Source organism: Syngnathoides biaculeatus, chromosome 7 (assembly GCF_019802595.1).
Source record: "Syngnathoides biaculeatus isolate LvHL_M chromosome 7, ASM1980259v1, whole genome shotgun sequence".
Lineage (NCBI taxonomy): Eukaryota > Metazoa > Chordata > Actinopteri > Syngnathiformes > Syngnathidae > Syngnathoides > Syngnathoides biaculeatus.
The window spans coordinates 14,111,380-14,135,110 of record NC_084646.1 but is presented as its reverse complement, the minus strand read 5'-3'; the positions used below and the strand labels follow the sequence as shown (position 1 = coordinate 14,135,110).

The 23,731-nt window shown below is 41.6% G+C and overlaps 1 protein-coding gene across 3 annotated transcripts in view; it reads right to left on the bottom strand.

The window, feature by feature from the left end:
- Positions 1–23,722, bottom strand: part of shdb (Src homology 2 domain containing transforming protein D, b) — a 38,330-nt gene extending 14,608 nt beyond the window's left edge. Inside the window, exons 1-5 of one of the 3 annotated variants that reach the window (XM_061825075.1) lie at positions 23,585–23,704; positions 18,567–18,654; positions 16,849–17,206; positions 13,248–13,398; positions 9,559–9,780 (exon numbers count right to left, since the gene is read on the bottom strand). In XM_061825075.1, the coding sequence (XP_061681059.1) occupies positions 9,559–9,780; positions 13,248–13,398; positions 16,849–17,175 (700 nt within the window). In that variant the 5' untranslated portion in view covers positions 17,176–17,206; positions 18,567–18,654; positions 23,585–23,704. Of the gene's footprint in view, positions 1–9,558; positions 9,781–13,247; positions 13,399–16,848; positions 17,207–18,566; positions 19,039–23,584 lie in introns of those variants that run through there. The other 2 variants (XM_061825076.1, XM_061825074.1) reach the window with 2 other exon arrangements.
- Between the last annotated feature and the right edge of the window lie 9 nt (positions 23,723–23,731).

Below are 23,731 nucleotides of genomic sequence, written 5' to 3'. Positions count from 1 at the left end.
TTTTTGCCATTCGCTTGGTCCTTAACCCCCACGAACCGCGATGGTTCACAGTAATTGGCTGCTCCTTCTCCTTGCGGTCCAGTTTACTTTCATCAACTCAACCCGTCTATCTTACAGCCAAGGAATCACGAAGGACATGCCTTTCCATTAATGTCGGGCTAAGGTCACGGCTGGGGAGTGGTAAAACGGGCGAGTGATGGGGGAGTACGAGGAAATGTGACAAAGAAGTCCGTCAGCGGCGCCACAAAATTGATGAAGAGGCTGCTCTCTGATGATGGCCCACGGGGCCTTCAGAGAGCAGCGCACTGCAAATCTCATTTTCTGTTTTTCTTTCTTTGAGTGCCTGTTTGTTTCCATGCACACCGCCACACAAAAACATGGTCAGGCTCCAACTGATATATGCACACACTCAGACAAGAAATCCCACAGACAGCGCTTACAAACACAAAGACGAGTCAGCGCACGGGCACACACACACCATTTGTGAAGGAAGTACAGTGGTACCCCAACTTACTAGTTTTTAGGATACGAGCGTTTGCCGGGCTGATTTTCTTTATTTTGTCTTGAGGTACAAGCAAAAAATGTGAATTACGACTACAAAGTACGATGCATCTGCAGCGAAATTCACAACAAACTGCAGTTTAGCAGATATCATACAATTCTTCAAAAAAAATAAAAAGAGACCAAGTGCTTCAAGCTAGTGTAATGCTAGCTTGATGCTAACACACCATACAAAACTCCAAAGATTGACGAATTAAACTAGCAGTGCAAAAACCCCAAAAACAGTGGATGTTTGAACACAAATAGTGCAGCTTTACATGTAGACATGTGTTGCTTTCAGTAGGCTGGGATGGATTAATGGGATTAGCATTTATTTAACCTGAAAAGATTTGAGAAACTGAGCATCTTGCTTTGTAAATCATCAAATCAATGCATTATTCATCTAAGTCTGTAAAACTTTCAACTTCTTCCACTCATTCAGGAGAGGCAAGCAAATGAAGTTAGAATTGTATGATATATCTCAAAATGACATGGGATTTAAGACCTGAATCTGATGACCCTGATTCTTCTTTCTAAAACAAGCAGATGTTGCAACACCACAGATGTTTTCTGCCTCCGTGTTTCGCTCTTATTACATTTGCTCATTACAACTTTGAACAGAACTATTGTGGTCCTACAGCATACTCAAACACGAATGCGAGCCGGAAAAGCTGAAGACATTTAGTCATTTTCTCTGGTGGTGTTTTGGAGGGAAAAACATTTGGAAAACTGGCATCCCATATAATTCCAATTTAGATTTACTGTACCTCAATGTGGGAATTTAGCTCATCTAAAAAAAATAAAACACAAAACTCCCTTCATAAATAGAAAAAACATTTGCCAGACAAGAACGATTTATTAACACTACAGAAAAAAAAATGCCGGCACATTTATCTGCAAAAATCTCTGCCAACAAAAGTTATTTGGAACACAGCATACAAATGAACCTTGAGCAATAAGTGAAATGCTGCTTCAACATGTCTAAAGACAATTGATTGCAAATATCAGCATCTGATGCTAGTAGAACCTCTGAATTCTACTTAAACATAAAATGTAGGAATCTCATTTTAGACAATTAAAAAAAAAAAAAATCTGTCAAACTTTTACTGCTGTGATATATCGTATTGTCAGAGTTCCTAAAATCCTGCAAAATGTAAGCAAATGTCCAAAAACTTCAAAAGGACTCCCCTCCTTCACAAGCTTGTTGAACTTTTCTTTACCTTTTTGCATTTTACTTTCAACTGCTGAGAAATAAATCACTGTTTTTGCAACAGAATAATAGTTCTTTCCAACAGGCTCCTTTGTTATTTGCACAACTGTGTTAATGATTCCACTCATGTTGACTGTTCCTTCGCGGGATTTCAAGATGCTAGTCACTTTTTAAATACAAATACCGTAATTTCCGGCCCACAAGCCGTGACTTTTTTCACACGCTTTCAACCCTGCGGTTTATGCGGTGATACCGCGCTAGGGTTAGCGCACCTGGTTATAAGCCTCGGTACACAGAAAGAGTTTAACGCTACTGTCGCGGTAACGCTATAACCAGGTGCGCTCTTAGGCCGGTAATCACGGTACTCGTTGTAGGGTACGGGGGGAAAAAAATGATGTTTTATGGTTTTATCACCATGTTGTTAGTGGAAACTGTGAACTATGGGACCCATAAAAAATGTATAAAATTTATTGATTAAAAAAATAAATTACTTTGGAAAGGAGGGAAAAAAAACAACTCCAAAACAAAATCGCTGAATCGACCAGATTTAGCAGAGAGTTGCTTAATGGACAGAAAATTATACCTCACTGTAGAGCATTTTCTCTGTTGCTGTTTAATGAGCGACTGCATCAGAAAACACTTCAATGAAATACTTTGGGAATAAATGTAATTCATTTGCCTTCCACATATCTGTAATCTGGATTCGCAGCCAATTTGGGGGTTCCTTCATCAGTTTTCCAGGCCAGAGAGGATCTCATAGGCATCATGTGTATCTACCTGTGCTCAAAGCTCTTGTACAGAACTATAAAACAAGGGGAAAACACACTCATGTCTTCATTAGGCGTGGCCGTCAGAGCGCTAATGAGATGGTGCCTTTCATTAACTCACTGATTGGTACCGAGCAGCTGCGGGGTCCATTTCCCACCGCCGGGTTGTCTGTTGACGTCCGAGAATTAACAAATGCTGTAATTTGAGCCGGATAAGGGAGATTGGTGACAGCTTTCTAAGACTGAAGGAAGAAAGCCCCTAGTACGTCAGAGACTCCCAAGGGAGGCTCACAAAGATGGTTGAAGTGAATGATGTGGCTAATGAAAATGAGGTGAAAAGACTTTGGAGCCAGTATTAGGTGACAAACCAACTACAAGATGTCTTATTGTCCTTAATAGCAGCACCGGTCCTGTCACAGTTTCATCTTAGAATGTGTGGTATTCTCGTGAACCACATTCATTTCTTTTTTCTCACTTGATACTGCTTTTTACTCACTTTTACTCCTTTTATATAGTGCCCCCCAGACATCACATAACTTACAGTATATGCGTTATATTACAGGATTTAACTGAAAAGTATTACAAGCCTGTTAGGAAAAGACGCAGTCAGTAAAGTTACAATAATACGTTCTAACTAAAATGTTACATTTAAGTGAAATTTACACCATATTTAAGAAAAGCTTGCTTTTTAACAATACAATCGTACATCTACTTACAAAATTAATTTGTTCCAGAAGTTGTTTCGTAATGTGATATTTTTTTGTACTGTAAGTAGAAGCGCTTTTTATATATAAATAGCCTAATCCATTCCAAGCACCCCCCACCCACAAAAATAAGCATTCAAAGTACATAATGTAAAGAATAATAAAAATGATGTCCATTTATTTTTGCGTTGGGCGACTATGTGAAGAGAAGGATGAGTGACAAGCAAAAGGCATCATGGGGAACGGAGGAGAAGGCCGAATAGCAAAGCCTATTTTTGCCTTTTGTACCCTGAATTTTCCTTTGTAACTAGAGACAATATTTTTCAGAGGAGGCGTTTTGTAACCTGAATATTTTGTTACTAAAGACATTCATAAGTAAATGCACCACTGTAACTGTTTAAATTAAATATTTTCATTTCAATTGCAAGAAGGCTGAAGTATTGGTACTCAGTATTCGCAAGCATTCAAATACTTGGTCTTTTGGGGGGAAAAAAAAGGAAGGGGGGTATCAGCGTATCCTCCTACGTTTGTGGTTTCACTATTACTGTATAATTAGCCTTCCAAAGGATGGTCCGTAATGTGATCTGGAATGAAAGCAATTTTGACACACTCTGGTCTACAAGTTGTGACAGTAATTAATTTTAAGCATATATAATCTGCTAAAACCACCGTCAGGAGTGCTCGCATGCACGCTTCCATTCTGCTTCCCTCCCACACTACACGGTATCAACACCAACGCACTCATTTGTGCCAACATACGCAGTACATCCTCTCACCCTCCAATTCAATGCCTGGTGATAATCAGAGCTGCTTGAGTACAGTATGTACACTTGCCTGATGTGAAGGCAATGTCACGAGGGTAGACCACGGTGACCCTATCTGCACCTAGACCCAAATCCCCCCCCCCCCCCACACACACACATACACACAATACACATGCCTGTAGACCCCACCTGCAGCAGGTTATCCGAGGGAGTGTGTCACATCTGCTGGGAAAGAGGGCAACGGCGACAAGCTTGTCAGCGCCACGTACAAAAAAAGCGTATGTGCTCATGTGTTACCAAATGACTGATGAGGCAGCCACCATGCCCCTGATTCCCCCCCTCACCTCAACACGGCCCCTGGCTCCTCTTTACCTAACCTTGGATGAGGATACCTCGCTGTCCTTTTGATTCACACCTCTCATTTTCTCAGCAGAATCCTCTCGGGTTTCTTCCTCTGCCACCGGCCAGCCGTTCCCTGTCCATGCAGACTAGCTCTGTGACCATGGATTAAGGCAGAGAATGGAAATTATGGTTTGTTTGTTTAGACTTGTGTGCTTTGGTGCGTAACGCAAGGCAACATGCCAGCCCGCAGAGCAAAGGACGTTAAATGGCAATGACAGGAGGTCAAAGAACTAAAGCAGAGCAAGCATTTTCCTCCTTTGCGCTGCATAACTATGCTGTGTGAGAGGGTATGCTATGTGAAGCGGAATCATTGCCTTTTCAATTTCCTGCCATTTACATGTTTTTAATGTCACATCAAATGAACACCTCTGTCTAACGCAGGGGAGTTTACAGCAACTGTTCAAAATCTGCAATACAGAACATTTTGCTATTGTACATCGTTTTAACCCACACATTTAAACGTTAATCAAAACGGACTTATTAAACATCTTTTAAGCACATTGTAAAAGTAATTGAATAGCATACTGAAGATACAGTCTGTGTGTTAGATGGTGCGCCTTTAGTTCTTGTCATTTTGTCTACTTTTTCTTCTGGTAATCTGATTTCAGCATCGACTGGGTTGCAGCTGCTCTCACCGGGACTCTTATTAGCATTGAATCGGTCATGCACATGTAGACGTGTAATTAACTGAGGGGTGGGAGGCTCTAGCCACACACTTAGGGGTGGGCTTGGGGAGTAGGAACGGAGGATAGTGCCGACGAGGCACGGTTGATTTATTATCCCATCACCTTGACCTTGCTGACTTGAAAGATGCAGCTCAATTAAGCTGGCTTGGCCTCTCGGGGCGAGCACTGATCTACTTGGGCTGACTGCGTTCCTCTTTGACATTCCATTCCTCCCAACAACACGGTCAGAAATGACAACAAATATACACCACCGGGCATCTTCTAATTAATGTAATAAGATACGTTTCACATTTCCCAACCGATGATTCCACTTTAAAATATTTTGCTCATTCGGGACATCGGGACGATTATCTACATTCCCCAAATTCCATCCATCCATTATCCGAGCTGCTTATTCTCACAAGAGTCGCGGGAGTGCTGGAGGCTCTCCCAGTTACTCTTATGCACAAAATTTCCAAGAATTCTCATCAAAATTAATAGAAACATTTTCCAAAATGTATCTCACTCATCCATATTTCTCTACTTATTCAATTCATATTCAAACGATTCTGAATTGAAAATGTGTAGCTTTTTTTTTAGCACTCCACATTTTCCAAAACAAAATCCCCAAAATAGATATTTTACCTGAAATTGTTTACATGATCATACAATATTTCTTGACCAATTCCAACCATGAAAAACTTCAAATTGTTTCGCTCATTCAAGACATTTACCTTGCATTTCTCATTTATCCATCCATCCATTATCTATCACTTTTCTGGGTCAGGTCACGGGGGAAGTAGCTTCAGCAGGGATACCCAGACTTCCCTTTCCTCAGCCACTTCTTCCAGTTCTTCCGGAGGGATCCCGAGGCGTTCCCAAGGCAGCCGAGAGACAGTCTCTCCAGCGTGTCCTGGGTCGTCCTCTGGGTCTCTTTCTGGTGGGACATGCCCGGAACACCTCACCAGGGAGGCGTCCAGGAGGCATCCGAATCAGATGCCCCAGCCACCTCATCTGGCTCCTCTCAATGCGGAAGAGTAGCCACTCGACACTGAGCCCCTCCCGGATAACCGAGTTTCTCACTCTATCTCTAAGGGAGAGCCCGGACACCCTGCGGAGGAAACTCATTTCGGCCGCTTGTATCCGGCATCTTGTTCTTTTGGTCACGACCCACAGCTCGGGCCCATAGGTGTCGGGTAGGAACTTAGATTGACTGGTGAATTGAGAGCTTCTCATTTGGACTTAGCTCCCTCTTTACCACAACGGACTGATACAAAGTCCACATCACTGCAGATGCTGCACCAATCCGTCTGTCGATCTCCCACTCTATTCTTCCCTCACTCGTGAACAAGACCCCAAGATACTTGAACTCCTCCACTTGGGGAAGGATCTCATCCCCGAGCTGGTGAGGGCACGCCACCCTTTGCCCGTCTGAGGACCATAGTCTCCGATTCGGAGGTGCTGATTCTCATCCCAGCCGCTTCACACTCTGCTGCAAATCGCTCCATTCTAAAATTTTTATTTTAATGTTACCGTACCTGCAATTAACATATTTGTATTCAATCATTCAACTGTAACTATGCATGGTTACATGACACAAGTCAAGCTCTATTACTGCTTAACAGTGTAGCTTTTTTGTTTGACAGTTTAAGATTCGTTGTCTAAGCATTTTAGGCATACACACATTTAAAGTAATTTTGTCTTTTCTACTGCGTTAACATTAATTAGTAAACCTACGATTAGTACGACTACGATGTGTTCTAAAGCAACAGAATTCTGTGACAAAACGCAAAGATTGATTTTTTTATTTCTGTTGCATGTCACATGAGCAGCGATATTTCTAAGCATTCCAATGCAATCCCTGATGGAATTGCCATACTTAATTTGCTATGCTGTTCTTTTTGAGGATACCACGCGAACACCAGAAAATAAAGCCTTGAGTCCCTCATGGCACACCATCAACCCAAAGGTTGTTGTGACTTTAACACTGCCTTACGTGATAAAAGAAAGAAATCAATATTCAGAGTCATTTGAAGTGAAGATAGATGAAGACAGATTTGAGAGTGCTGAGACAGTGAAGGTCACACTGGTCTCCACTTCCTGCATCAAGCATTTGTATTTGTGGTGTTGGTGGAAAATGAGCTTTATAAGACGAGGACAATTACAGTAGATAAGAATTTCACTAGCAGTACAACAGACTACTCTCTGAACCCTCTGCCAGTGTTCAGCCCTTTAAAAGAGCTCATTATGAGAGTTGGCTTTACTGCCCCCCACCCCCTACTTCCAAACACACACAACCCAATCTCTAATTGTGTGGAACAGTCCCACGATGAAAAAGATTTGGAGAACTGTTACACTTTTTGCTTGAGTAGGTATTGATTTGTTGCTTTGCTTTTTCAGTATGATGGATAATTCTCTATTTTAGGAGCGTCACTTGGATGGACGTTGCAACACGTTTCTTTTATTGATTAATCAAGACAAAACCAATAACCAACAAACAACTCATTTTTATGTTTACATATAAATTGTTCTCATCCATTTCAGATGTCAAAAAAAAAAAAAAAAAAATACATTCCCAAGATTGCAAAGAGAATTGAGCACGTTATATATAGACAGGCTAATTTTGCCAAGCCAGCAAATGTCATGCCATTCACTTGATGAACAAGTTGTCACCATGTTCGTCCCATCATTTTGAGGTTCTGGGTAACCCATGCCTGCATGGGTTTTCTTCAGGTACCCGAACAAAAGCATCCATGACTTTAAATTGTTCACAATATGAATGTGCCTGATGTTTTATTTGTGCCTTGCGATCACCCAAAAAACGCCAGTTCGAGTCTACAGCTCACGCAACACTAAGGATGGGAATTTCTAAGAATTCGAATTCAGTAGCGCATACGATGCTGCTTATCGATCTCGTTTCTTAATCCATGATTTCTCCGATTCATTGGGGAAGGGAACAAAGAAAAAGAAATGATATCTGAAATCGACGATGATTTAGATTGAATTCAACTGTCATTCTAGAGTTACAGATGGATTAAGCGTGGGTTGATTGGTCATGCATGGACAGTTTTTTTTACACTACTGTAGCACCTGGCCAGACATAATGGAGGCTTACATTGTATGCTATAAGTGTTGGAAAATGTGAAAATGAAATACACTTCTTGCATGTGACACGACACAAGGGGATTTGGTAGGTATAGTTGTCAGGCTTGCAAACAAAATGATTCTCAAAATGAACCAGTTCTTGATTCCCATGCAAGCGCGAAAGAAAATGGAGGGATGGATGAATGAGGGATTACTCCACCATTACCGTATTACTATATTTAGCAGTAGCATCCACGGATCTAAAAAAAAAAAAAAAAAAAATACTGGATGGCTCATTGGACCCCAAAACTGAAGTTGCCATCCGCCATCTTGATACTCCCAAAACAAACCATGCTGATCTGTGCAGCGACAGTTTCATGACTGTGAGAAAACATTCCACAGGTAAGTTAGAAATATTTACTTTGACACTGTTAAAGTTTGTTTATAAAGGGTTTTTTTTATTTTCTGATGAGCTTAATTCACGAGAACAAAGTTTTTTTTTACGGTTGTTGTTGTTTACTCTTCACTCTTTGCTTCACCTTTATAGGCTGACGGTTTTCCCCGAAAAAGCGATGTAAATATTTTCCCAAACTTTATCAGTGGATAAGCAAGAAAACACATTTTCTGTGAATTTTTTGATGAATTTCATAATACAGAACTCTGCAAATTGAATTGGATTTCCAAATGCGAAGAAACTAGTTGAAATTTTCTGACGTCGAACAACACGTTTTAGCATGTATTTTCCCATTGCGAGTCCTTATTTCCAAAAATAATCTAACTGATTGACTTAAAATTTTATGTTTTTATGACATAAATGCTTTGTTTATTTGCTATGTTATGATGACAGTGCTTCACAGCGTATTTTGGGGAAAGTTAACATGTCATGGAAATCGGGCCCTAGGTAATAAGCGAGATTTCTTGGTAGTCACGCTGTTATATGTCTTTCCTTTGCACTTAGCCTTTTTTGGTTTACCAAGTCGAATTAAAAATCCTTCATGTTACCAGAACTGAAAAAATGTCAAGCTCACACAACCAGTTTTAATTGTACATGACAAACTTTGAGGAAAAACGCCATCATAATCCAACCTGTAAACCATGTCCTCCAAACGTTTTGGGAGTACCAAGATGGCAGCCAACTGGCTTCAACCAAATCGACTTACCGCTCGACGTGTATGGACTATCCAGTCTTTTTTTTTTTTTAGATAAGATTTCAGATCATTTTTTTCATCATCACGTTGATAGAACAGTACAGAAGCTGAATTCTAATTTCTTCTGCAACCCATCGAGGCAAGAAACAAGCTGAGCTTGAACTACTTGCAGCTCCTTCTAGTTGCAGTCAAATCCAATATGGTAAATAATGTAAAATTTCTGTTTTACTTTCACAATGTTTGTTCATATATCATTAACATTCCAGAAGCGTACCTGCAAAAGCTTTGGAGATGTGATCTTTCTTCCATTCCCAGGGTTGGTCATACTCATCCGCCGGCCTCTCGTCATCTTGGGGCAGCCTGCTGCCCTCCTTGCCCTCCTCCTGTGCTTCTCCAGACATGAAGCCTGGACGTTGGGCTCGCCCATCTTCATAAGGGGTGTCATACAGCTGCAACGCGCCCCGTGCCCGTCCTCCTCCCGGACCACGCTGTAGCTCTGTAAAATCAGATACAAAAATGACTGAAGTTGTCGCACAGTCCCAGCCTGCTGAAGATCACAGCCACAATAATATTAACACGGGTATTGTTTGGTACCAAGAATGCCTGTTGAGCGCTGACATGACTAGAATTAAAAGAGCGGGACGAATGATGTTTGCGCAGCTTGCGGCGCGGCTCAGAATCTCATATCGCGGCTTAACAAGCCTTTGGGCTCCAGTGTCGAATAGCATAAAGGCACACGGGCCCACACCTTCCACTCATCCTCACGACCCCCTGCAGCAATCAAGCTCCACTCACAACGACGGCCTTGTTCCCCCTGCAAAAATTTTCATCACTTTCTCCGTAGGTCCCTACTGAGGAATATTTCTTGGAGTCAAATATGGCCTTGGGATAAAAAGGATTATTGATGCAAACGAGGGAAGCTAATCAGATTCCTGCAACTCATCAACAGGAGCAGGAACTAGAACCCTGTTTTATCTAATGACCTAAAAAAAAAAGTACCCTCTGAAACAACAGGTTGTAAGAAAAAAAATTGATGCGTCGGCATCTTTTGTGCAAAATAAATGCATAAATAAAAGGACAAAATAGAACCGTTTAATGGTCAAAGGAAATGAATAAACTTCAACCTTCACAGTACACCACGATGCTACCATTGGGTTGCCTGGTAGTCACCATGGCGACCAAATGGAGGCCCTGGGGAGAGGCCCTGAAGCTGTGAGGAAGGAAAATGGAGGGAGAGCAGAGGAGCGACACAAGAAAGGGAGGGTAAGAGGAGGAGGAGGGGTGAGGAGCAGCTAAAGCAGGATGGGGACGGGGGGGGGGTCTGTTGAGCACGCATGTGGGGGATCTGTCAGCGCTTGATGTTAAGTCATGGCGACAGAAGCATGGCGGCGCCGAAAGCTGCTCTACCTGCGCTGAGAACCTGAGGTGTCAGTGAGGCTTCTGGGAGAGGGCAAAGATGAAGACAGAGGGATGAAAACAGGCTTATGGGGGAACAAAATAAGAAATTCATTGGAACCACAAAGGCGACAAACACAAGCATGAAAGGGGGAGAGAAAATGGTAATCTGACTGAAAGGTGAGTTCGGCTGAGACATAAAAATGCATGTAACAACGATTCAAGACTCAAGACCTGAAGAAGCGGGACGCTTTGCAAGTCGCATTTGCTTCTGTGAAGTCTAAAATGCACCCAAATGAAAAAAAGCATTGGGACCTCTGGACAATAGTGACTCTCAGTCACTGTCCTGGAGGATCTTAAGAGTGTATCTTACATGTCTATGCCAGTCATTTATTGAGACAGGCACAAAAATTAAATACTGTAAGCGCTCAATGACAGAAGGTACAATAAACCTGTGTATCATATATACAACACAATAAGTCATGGCTTCCTGTGTGGTTATCAGGTTATAATATTTCAGAATACCGTGTATAATTTTTGCTTGGCGGTGTGCCCTGAGATTCCTCTAATGGAAAACATGTGGCTTGCCCCAATAAAGGTCGGGAAACTCTGACCTACATGAAGTGAAAACGTAAGAAATATGACAGTTCTTCCATCCTTCGGGGAGACCATTGACAATAATCTGGATCATTCAGTTGAGTCTGAGTCTTTGAAGATCTTCCACACCGGACTAATCAAAGATGCTCCCACAAAGGTGAAAGAATAAAAAGGGTCTCAAATGTCTTGGTAAAATCAAGAAAGTAATCTAAATTACAATTATATAGTTTAGATTAACTAGAAATGTGTACAGTGAATTGTAGTATATTTGAGGTTCACTATTTATGAATTAACTTAACTACTTCTGTGGAGACTATCATCTATTTTCTGTAAAACTCATTTTGTTTTTTTTTTTTGGTGGTGTTTCAATAATCCTCTAAAATTCCACAATATGGTACCAGAGCCCTGACTAATAGGAAATACTGTATTTTCCGCATTATAAGGCGCACCTAAAAGCCTTTAATTTTCTCAAAAGCTGGCAGTGCGCCTTATAATCAGGTGCGCATTATATATGTATCAATATTGAGCCTTCAGTGCAGCTCCAGCTAATGGATGGATAACGTAACCCCACCCTTTACTGTAGCGTCTATTCTATGCGCCTTAAATATGAAAAAAGTTTTGAAATAGGCCATTCATTGGAGGTGCGCCTTATCATGCGGTGTGCCTTATAGTGCGGAAAATATGGTAATTGATGTCAAGGAAGTATGTTATGTCTACTGAGAGACTAACATTTTTGTGTATCAGCAAGCCAGTGTAAGCCCAGTTAACTTGTAGATGCTTGACCAACTGGTTAATGTTGGTGGTTGTAGAACTTGCTTTAAGTTTGATCAATTCCTCTATCACTAAATGTCACATTTGGTAACACTGAAGGAGGAAATATGGTACTTTCTTAAATACAGTTATCAACACACAACTTGAACAAGACCAAAAAGAAAAACTGCGACTCAGAAGCAGTGAACAACTACAATAAAATTCTATGTGTCCCCTTGGGAACACTATTAATTCAAGCCATGATATGTCTTTGTATCTATCGTCTGATCCCGGGAGTCTTGGAGAGAATGACAGTCTGACAAAAACTGTCAAAAGACAGACAAAACCTCACAGATCAAAGCTGAGACGATACTTGTCCAGGCTCTCAATCACTGTTGTGATTTTCATCTCTTGCCATTCTCTCCAAGCAGCTGCTACAAGAAGAGATTATTGCCCGTCTGCAGGGGAAAGGAGCGCGCATTCATTAACTACACGAGATTATCACAGTTTTCGACCACCGAAGATGCAAGTCTCTTCATGGACACGCCGAGACAATAATTTGCTAAAAGTCAGATTACAGCGATAGTAAGACGCCCCTTGGGGGCCGAGGAGAGCCCTCAAGATGAAGCCAGATAGACGAACAAGAAAAGAGGAGGAGGGGAGACGGCGCGAAGCGGCGCTAGCGGCGGGAGCCCTTTTACACTAAATGACTGGGATGGGGTAGGGAAGAGATGCTGGGAAGAGGCAGACTATGATGTTAAAGGAGGAGAAACAAATGGGAAACGGAAGACGAGAGTGAGATAATGCGGCAGGAAACCACAGGGGAGGGAGGGCCGGCAAAAAGAAATCAGAAGGATTCATTACCTTGAGGGGGAAAAAAAAAAAAGGTCTTGACTGGCAACACGAATTCATTATTTTACAAATGAAAACAGTAGCATATAAATTAGTGTGAATATTAGACTGAAATATTAGTGGATCTAAATTATGGAGAGACCAGTGGTGGGTAATAGTAATGTGGTTTGAAGATTATGCGAGTTGTCCCGTGTTTTGTGAAAACCATGCAGAACGTGTCAGTTGGAACGAGACGAATGAGAACAATGTTGTAATTTGGGAGGCACAGTACTTAAATCTTCTACGCCTTGTGGTAGGGGACCCTTGATTCGAGTAAATTTTGCAAATGATAAAGAGTCCCATAGTGACTGGCAGGATTGCTTCATTCACCTGTTATGACTCGCTGGGCCTCATAAGGTTCCATGTAGCCATTGTTCTCAGCAGGAACTGGTCTTGCATCTGGTTCTGGTCGATGGCCCAATCGAACATCAAATGGGTCTGAATAATCAGTCTCCCCTGCCAGAGGAGCAGACGGCACAGCCTAGAACGGGGTGGGGGGAAAACAATAACAACAAAAAATATAAATACTTATATCAATACAGGGAGACCTCGGTCTACGACTGAGATCCGTTCCTACAGTAGCGACTTAACTCGAAGTTCGACTTAAGTCGGATTCCACCATTAAAGTCAGAATTAATATTAAAATACTTTGTATAAAAAAGAAATACAATGAAATAAACAAGATGATGTACTCGGCATGACTACGGAGAGGTGGATGGAGAAGAAGAAGGGGAGGAACCAGGTCCTCAAGCCTCTCCATCTCGACAAGTATCAAAGAACCTTGTTTTGTGATCATTGTATCCGACATAGGAACGGAACCCTTCACAAGTGCTTTGTCTTTAATAATTGTCACCACGGTCGACCGACTGAAGCTTTGGTGGTGTTGGTGTCTCTCCTTCCTCCAATCTTTTTATGGTCTTGAGCTTCGTTTCCATGGTAATTAATTTTCTTATGGCTTCAGAAGCATTGCTAAAAGACACAGCTTTCTTCTTTGGGGCGAGAATGTCGAAAAAGGAGGGCAGAAAATGCAAAGATACTCAGGCACAAACACGGACTAGCATTAGCCAGACAAAGTGGTGGATGGGGGACGGGCGTTGTAAAGTCAAAACGTCTTGGGTCAAGACCGTCTTAACCCGAGGACTCACTGTAAATGATTAAATGACTTTGATACATTTGCAGGTCCCATATTTACCAAACATTTTCTATTTGGGATGTTATATTGTCTATGTTGTGCCTCAGCAAATGTGAAATATGAATTACAATCATCTATGCATTCTTAGGTTTCAGACGTTTGAGAGCCGAGAGGCTTGTAAACAGGACATTTGAATTTCTCGAGCTCATCTACGTCACTAGCAAAGATCTCCGCCTTCGTGCTTTCATAAGTAGATCTTCTACACTGAGTCTACCAATGTGAGGGAAGGGCGTCAAAGGCTTACACAAATATGGAAAAGCGGATACAAAACCGGATCAAACACAGCTGTCAGAGGGGCCTTTTCTAGAGAATCGGATGACACAACCAAGTGTTACTTGACCTGAAATCGACACTTTTATACTAAGTCCATGTCAGAGAGTCACTCTGTGAAGGTCTAATTGGCCAAAATATTCAGTTCAATAACAAAAAATACATACAGAGCAGCGAGCCTCTCTCTATTGTTTTATATATATATATATATATATATATATATATATATATATATATATACATATACATATACACACACACACACACACACACAGACAATTGACTATATTCAACATTACACCATCTTCATAAGTATTCGACTAAATTTCAGTGCATTACTATGTTCATAAAAAACAAGGTACAGTAAATTGAAAAAAAAAATGCTTATGAATGCTGCCAGATAAAGAAGCACAATCACCGCCCGCTGTATTACTTGCATGCTAAGTAGTGTAGATGTCGGGTTGTTGTTTTTTATGGTAATATTGTGACACTTATTTGCAACAACATTCAGAGTGCCACAAGAGGCGGGACTTCATACTTAGCAGTAATACAAATGTGCTCCTGGTTCAAAACCTTAAACAGAATTCTGTCCCGCGGTTGCCATGACAGAACAGAGTTCTGGAGAAGAATGTGTATTTCTAACATTTTAGTGATGGAAAAAAAATTGAACTAATGCATTCGCTGAGCACCCTACAATGTAGGAGGAAGAGAATGGGCCACTGGCACTGACACTAGACACTGACCACTGACACCTAGAGAGGTAGCCATATGGTCACGCGCACACGCACTCATGCATGCGCACACACACATGCAAAGTACACACACTCACACGGACACGGTTTGGCAAATTGCTCTGCTGTGTCTGTCTGACAATTCCCAGTACGGCACAAAGTCTGAAAATAAAACTCGATTCAAGCGCCCACATTGATTGCGTTGTCTATCGATGTACAGGAATCTGCCGTGTTAATTAGAGTGGAGATTTTCTCACAGATCCTGGGAAGTTAATGAGGGAACAAGCTATCGACTGGAATACGTCGTTAATGAACTTCAAAACTTTTGTGGTTAAAAACTCCAAAAGTTTACTTTTTAAACAAAGTTCAGCCATTCGAAAAAAATAAAAACTTAATTAAACACCCCTCCTTTTTTAACAACTGAATATATAAATAGTTTGAACTGTAAACATACCACAAAGTATGAGCCAAGCAATTACGCTGAAAACCAAATGGCATCCAGATCCGATTTAAATACAAAGACTCTCTTGTACCTTCCTACACTAACAACCCAGGCTAAACTTCGCTCCTCCCCAACAAACAAAACTATCCTTTCGGTCAAGATGTATTATTTCAGCAAAGTTCAACAACCCCAATGTACTACAGTAGAGCCTCGGTTCTTGACCACAATTCGTTCTAGAAGACGGTTGGAAAACCGATTTGTTCAAAAACCGAATCAACCGCCGCGCAAGTTATGTTATTTCTGTGTTTTTGTTTTTTTTTCGGGGGTTCGTTTCAATTGACAATAACAGAGCACATCGTGGGTGGGTCAGCTGGTCGGACCGCGCGCACTCTGTTGGGGGCGTTTGAGTACCGATTTTTGTCCGAAAACAGAAGCAAAAAAATCTTGACATTTTTGTTCGAAAACCGATTTCTTCGAGAACGAGGACGTTCGAGAACCGAGGCTGTACTTTACTGTTATACAGGAATATAAAGTTGCAGAAAGACAAAAAAAAAAAAATCATGCCTAGATATACAGGGAATAGATGGTGTAAGGCGCCATGGGGAAAAAAAACATGCATGTCAGTTTGTGAATATAATTTTTGGAACTATTTGGGGGATTAGTGTAAAACCTTTGCTACTGCTCGAGTCCCTGTCTCCATGGAGAGAACAGTAAAAAAGACACAACCCCCTGTGGCCCTCGAGATATCCCAGTCCACATTATCGTCAATCAACACGTGCTCACGTGGGGGTCTCCCAGCTTGCGAAATCAAACCCTATTCATTATTTATGGAAGGTTTAAAGCTCAAGAGACGGGCGACCGCCTCTAATTCAACGCACTGCTCAAGGCGTCAATTATTATCTCATCTTTCTTAGCTAGATACTCGTGTGGCACCCGCAGCTACAATTTATGCAAACATATTTGGGACACACATTTTCTCACCGAGTGCAATCAATAAAACTGTCACACTGATAGTAAATGGGACCAAGTGAATTGGGAGAGTGCTTTCATCCCATTCCTCCTTCCTCTCACCCTCCCCTTCATTTTTCATCACCTACAGCACAGGTGTCAGACTTAAGGCTCGTGGGACAGATCCGTGCCCCCCATATAACTTTATAGAGGTCATGAAAGATTGCATCAATTTTTCATTGACTTCTTTTCAAGCTATTATATTCAGACCGTCAGGGTAACCAGAACTACAATGTGCCCTACCAGGAAAACAAATCTGACGCTCCTAACCTACAGCGACGTGCTTACAGGTTCTTGCTGGTCATCTAAAGAAATGGCACTGAGCAGGATCTTGGTGCGCCCCAGGTCTTGGGAGTCCACTTTGATGAGTCTGTGTTTGGGAGATTTCACATCAGTGCTCGAGGACTTCATGGGTGAGCCGTACACGGGGGTGGCGGGCTCCGAGGATTCAGCCCTGTGTCTGTTTTCTGAATCCTCGTACGGATCTTCAAAGTCCAACTCCCTTTGGAGGCGATAGGCTTTTAGGATCTCGCTTTCGGTGTAGTCCGGCGTGGGAGGCTGCGGAGGGACTTTTCTGCTGCCGAAACTCAGGTAGTCTTTGAGCCACTTGGCCATAGCGGCTCTTCTTCCAATCCTCAGTACGGCGCTGAAAATTGAATGGGGCAGACAACGACCAAAATGTTATTGGAGGCTCATTATTTTTTCAAACAACTTTTATGGTATGTTTGTAATGTAATATATAATAAATTGGTGGATACGCTTTGGTCGACATTGGGTAATCTCATATAGTTAATGATTCAAAATCTGCTTGCAAGTACATTAAATAATGACATTACAGTAAAGTACCATTTTTACATTATGTTAAAGAGTACGTCTTACTGTGAAAATACACACACACAAACTAGCAATTGCTTGATTTTAAAAACTGTAGATTGCAACCTTTAAATAGCAACAATTTGCAATGACATTTAGTGTAAGAAGCAACACAAGTATGCATCCATAAAGTAGCAATTAAATGGTGTATCCTCGGGCTGGGCAATAAAGCCTTAAATACATTTTAAATAAAAAAATAAAATTATCACCCACCCCCCAAAAAATAAATTAAATTTACGATTTTAATTTGTTCCCCATTTGCTTAAAGACAAAGAAAAAGACATTCAAACTGTGTTTTTTCCCTTGTGATACGAGAGGTTTAATTTTTTCCTCCAGCAAGTGTTCCCACCATGATTAACTTGCATCAAGAACCACAGCAATAATAGAATTTTTTTTTCTGACCAAATTATGTCAATATATGCTCTGTTTTCATTTGCGGAAAGATAACACAGAACCTTAATAAATTAACTATTGCACAACATAAAATGAAACAAACTGCATGGCTCAGCCCCTCAACATTTGTTGTTGTTCAGCTGTTACTTTTTTTTTTTGACTGAGACAAAACATCTATATTGGATGCACATACCTCGGGTCAAAAGTTTCCAACATGTTAAGTTACTGCAAACGTTTTGAACTGTATAAGCGCCAAAATTAATTCAATAATAAAATCCCAACAAATCAACTACTCACTCAGCCCCATATCCCACTTCATTATACGAGATATAAATAAACACTAAATGACAATAATTGACTAAAAAAAGGGAGTGTGGCTTTCCATGCTGTCAAAGGAACACCGGGCTAAACTACAGCAGCTGATCAAAGACACTCCTTTTGTTTTGGGCAACAAGAAAATCTGCGAGGTGAACTTTGCCCGAGGGCTGCCATCAAAGTTGATATACAGTACTTAATGTACATGCGAAAAAGACAACCTCCCTCACACACACACACACAAAAAACAACCATTAACATACACACATAAAGACAACCAATTGCATGGAATGCCATTTGCAAATTAAACTGACAAGTCCGAGTGTGTGCCGGAGGGAAGCTTAAGCTTAGCACTTTTAGTTTCAACTTTCACCGCAACATTGGCAAGACAAAAAAAAAAAAAAAAAAAAAGCACATGGACTCACCGGCCAGTGTGTGCGTGTTTATGTGCTCAGCCCCTCAGCCACTTTGCACGCTTCATTCCGTCTTCCCTCGTCTCCGCCCACGAAACAACTTCCACGCGTTTGAGTCAAAATCGGGTTGGGGAGGGGAGAAAAAAAAAAACAGAAACAATGATCCGAGCGTGAGGGGGTGTATACATGCAGCGGGGGATCCTGCAAGGAGCGAAGGCAAAGGTCCAAGTGAGTGGGGAGCGAGTGCGCGGAGCTCGGAGATAAAGAGAAAGTCAAAGCGTTTAAAGGGGAGGCGCTTCACTCCGTCCTATTATCTGCGGCGCTTTCCTTCCACGCGCACCGGAGCGTTCATTCATTTAAATATCGGCAAACATGGAGAGCTTCCTCTAAAAATATAACGCCGGGAGGACACGCGGTGGAGTAAACAGAGGGGAAAGCAGCTCGCACGAACACGCGACGTGCATGTGCATTATTTATCCTCATGACATCACTGGAGCTCCTTTTTCCTCCCCTCTTTCAAATTGGTTGCTGACTCAAATGGGAATCGTCTTTAATGAACAACACGCAGTACATGTGTTTTAGCTGACCACCTCCAAAAACATATACTAAATCTATACTGGAAAGACACAAATCAAACTTGCCAACATTTTCAAAAATAAATCTTGTGTCTTTTAACTGCGGGCACCTTCGTGTGGAATATTGACGAAAATCTTGTGATCCGTGTGCAGGGTGTCCTCATGGTTAGCACATCTGCCTCACAGTTCTTCAGATTTGAATCTCAATAAAGACTCTGCTGTTGCGGGGTAATACTTCCGAAAGGTCATTGAACCTTTCGAGTGCGTAACCTGATCGATTTGGAACCTTTTAGTTCAAGTCAAAAGTTACTCGAGCTTTCAGTAGAAATGTGACAACACAGTTTCTGGTGAATAATTGCTAAATTATCCATCAATGGTGACTCTAAATTGGTCAGTGCTTGTACGAGGCGTAGCAATAAAGAAACGAGACTAGGCTCAGTGCTAATTGGCAAAGTGTTTGCGTGACAATTTCATATATCCCACGCCGACTATGCTCTAATAACGTTCCCTTCTCACTTTGTGCTTCTTTTTCAGTCTTTTACCTAACACGCTGATATCATGCTTCCTTCCATTGCTTGCATAAGACACCTCTGTCATGATTTGTCACGCACTCCTTTTGCTGTGTTCACACACTTGTGGTCACACGCTCAACTCTGTGCTTCTTTTTAGAAACACACTAGTCCCCATTTCGTCACGCTCTCGCGATTTGCTTCTTTTTCAGGCTTTTTGTGCATAATCCTGCTGTCGCGCTTTCACGCTGTGATGCTTTTTCACTATTTTGTAGCACATTGTTGTCAGTGCTTTGCCATGCTCTGTTCCAAGCTCGTGTGTAGCACAGTCACTTTCTGACTGCTTCTTTTTGAGGCTTTTCTGTAACTCGTATCACATCCACTCTGCGCTTCTTTTTAAGGCTTTTGTGTAGCTCACCTCGTCACGTTCGTAATGTTTTTGTTTTTCAGGCTATTGAGTAAGATGCTAATGTGACACTTGGTCACTCTCTTTGTTTCAGGATTTTGCACAAGACCCTGCTCATGTTTTGTCAAACCATCAGACTGTGCTTCATTTTGAGGCTCACCCCCTCCCCCCCCCCCAATCATCTTCAAGTATTTGTTTCTTTCCAACATACATCACCACATGTAAGTATGGACATCGACACGCAATGTAATTATCCGCTTGCGGGAGGTCATGTTGCTGTGCGAAAACACGGCAATAATTCCACCTCTTTGTAAAGGGCAAATGCGAATAAATGCAAGATTTCATGTTACACCTCTGTAAGAGAAGCTTTAGAATGCTTTGGAAGGACTCCCGCCACGGTTCTGAGCAAGGAGGGCTGCAAGGTTGAATTGTATTCAGCAGTGCAAACATTCAATGCCCTATACAGAGTACAAGATGTGGTTAAAAGCGCTGAGGCCTGCACATCCTGATTGGAAAACATATTGAATCTCATCTCACAGATGTGCTCATCTCCATTGTCCACGAGGACAGACTGGACGTGCTACAGCCATTAAGGTCTGTAAATGCCTTTTTTCTTTACGACGCTCATGAGCTCAATTCTCCTACAGGCGGGAAAGAGGATGAGGTCATTGTACTGGAATCCTCACTCACACACACCCTCCACCGTTGCAAGATAGCCATCAACATCACACCCCTCACATCTTCCTCCTCTTGCTCACTGTGTTTAAGGGTTTCCTGGCTCCAGTCATGAGCCAGACCGTTTGGAAGAAAATCTGGAGCCACTGGGGGCTTATGATGGTTAATCCAGTGCTTTGCGGGTCTCTGTTATTCAGTTTAAATCAGCTGTGACTTGAAAATACGCAACTATTTATGCATTACAAACCAGAGGGAAAACACAGTTAATCCCCGGGGGCTATAAAGACAAGACGTCACTCCGTTTTGCCAAAATGAAAATCGAATGACAAATGAGTCTTGTGGGGGGCAAGTCGAACATTCTTGTTATTTGGGATTCAAAGGAGTAGAACATCCAAAAACAAACAAAATTCTTTCCGCGATGCAAGATCTCTTTCAAGATGCAATTTAGCAAGATTTCCAAAAAAAATGAGCGTGGTTGGAACACAGAAAGCTTTAAAAATTTTAGGATGGCCACAACACACCACCAAATATATCGAGCATCTATAAGATGTGTCACAAAATTTCCAGGACGTGTGTCACCAAAGATACAGTTCACATCCACGCTACATGTTTTCCAGCCTTCTCTCGCACATCTTCATGCACGCCTGGAATGATTCTTTCCAGATCCTTCGCAGATCTCTCATCACGACCATGACGTCACACATGTCTTCAAAGTGGGTCTCCTTGATGACCCCCTTGAGCATAGACAGCTAGAGGGGGTGGGGGGAGGTGGGGAGGCGCACAGAAGCGACAGGTGGGGGACAATCTCGACTGGTTGCCAGCCAATTGTCCAGCAGTTAAAAATTTCAGGGCACAAAGAAAAAAACATCTGTTCCAATTCACTTTCAATCTATTGGACAAGGTATAGATCACCAGAGTCCCAGGAGGTTAGGAGGGGGAGGGGGGACTCACACAAGCACAGGAAAAGCGTGCAAACATCATGTAAGACGCTTGGGCCCAAGATTCAAACATTGAGAACAAATGTAAGGCAGATTTACAAACCACAAAACCATTGCGTTGACTTACACTTGTGTAGCGCTCATGCACCTATGTCATAAAATCACGTGACTTTTGTTTACCTCACCATATTGTCAGTCAAGATAAGCATTGCTCAATGCGAATTGGTTGGAGACAACACAGAAATATGTCTTGTAGCACGACGCCCAGACTCTTGTCTGATACCGTCAGACAATGAGAAGGTGAAAATTAATGATGGTACGTGGAAAAATTAGATAAACTCGGCATAGATGACCTGTATATAATGCCGAAATCGATGTTTTGCCAATAAGAAATTGGACTGTTAATTCGCTTCTGCTTGTCTTGGACAACTGGATATACACATGTATCTGGTGAGTAAATCGTTGAGATTTACACGGAAAAGTTTGAAAGCGTATAAAAGTCTGGACGCAAACAAATACTTTGTTGCTGGATCTGTTCTCATCAGGAATAAATCCCACATAGTGATGGTTTTGATGGGTTGTGAACACGTTAACCTTTGCCGAAATCCATCGATCTTTTCAGCTAGTATTCAATACAAATACCAATAGTTAAATAAATGACCCCTGGTTTTACACAAACTCGCATTCATTAACTATGACTGAAAAAAAAAAAGAGGTCGGAGTGGTCTCCATGGAACTTACTTGGAAGCGTTTGCGGTAACACTTAACCTCCATAAACCTCTGCGACACGTTTTTTTTTTTTTTTTGTTTATTAACACGGATTGTTCTCAAATGAGTCAATTTGGCATTATAAATACTTTTTGGTAATTTGAGATTGAGAAGAATAATCCTACCTGAAATGAAGCGATTACTATACAGGCGTGTGAGTATTTTGCCTGGGCACCATCCATCATGTTTAATTGCCGAAATCCATCGATATTTTCTGGTCTTTTCAGCTGGCATTCCATAGAATGATCTCTTTGAAAATCTGTCTCGTCTGCTGTGACAACCAACAGCACAAAGGTCTCGGGTATTGTAAATATTCTCCGGTTCAATGTCTCCCACAATGTCGAGCAGCTCTGTTTGACTGGTAATATGGCGCCGTGAAAATTGTGATGTCACGTGCACAAGCTCTATACAACTTGTCTAAAATAATGTCAGAATCCATCCTATAATTGTGCTACCTAGTTCCTACATGTTGCTTTCAAGTCTCATTATCTTGCAATGTACTGGTAAGAACTCTCCACGGCTGGTCATCCCCCATTTTACTTGCATCATGATTATCACTAGCCATTATGTATTTCAGCAAGCTATACAACTCGGTCACAGCGTTATAGAACTTTCTGGAGTTAGAGATGGAAAATGATGATGCAACGGGAACATGTGGAGAAAGGAAAAGTGGAGAATTGAAAACGTGTTATACTGTGAGCGATAATCACAGAGAAGGGCAGGTACAAAAACGAAGTTTTTCCAGGAAAAATATACAGTGGGCGCTCATAATTTTACAGTCACACATAGACACAAAGTTACTGAGATTCCTCATTCCGAAGGGTAAACTAGTTTTTTTTTTTTTATGTACTGTACAGTCTGACTGAGTCAAGGAACGGATTTGTCTCACTTGTGCTTACTGACCCCTTCTGGTCGGCGCTGCGTATTGCTCAGGCATGACTCTTACCATCAATTCAACTGTTACTGATGACAAAAGATTACTCTACATTTATTTAGTAAGTTAAAGAAACAAGATAGTTTGGGTAAAGTACTGAGTACATCCGAAGACTAGAACGCACAGACTTAGCTTGTTGATTCGCTTCACCTGTGTGCCTTTTGCTCGACAGAAGTAGTTTGACTAACAACTCCTAGAAAAGTAAAATTAGGTTTATGTACTTACTTTTTTACGTGTTTTTTTTTTTTTTTTTTTTTAAAGAGGTAATACCCGAGAGGAGCTATAACATCTTGTGTGTGAAGAAGCCCATCGTGGCCTTTGCAAACGTTCAATCGTCCCAGAATGGGTGGAAACCAACCATGATTATTCCGC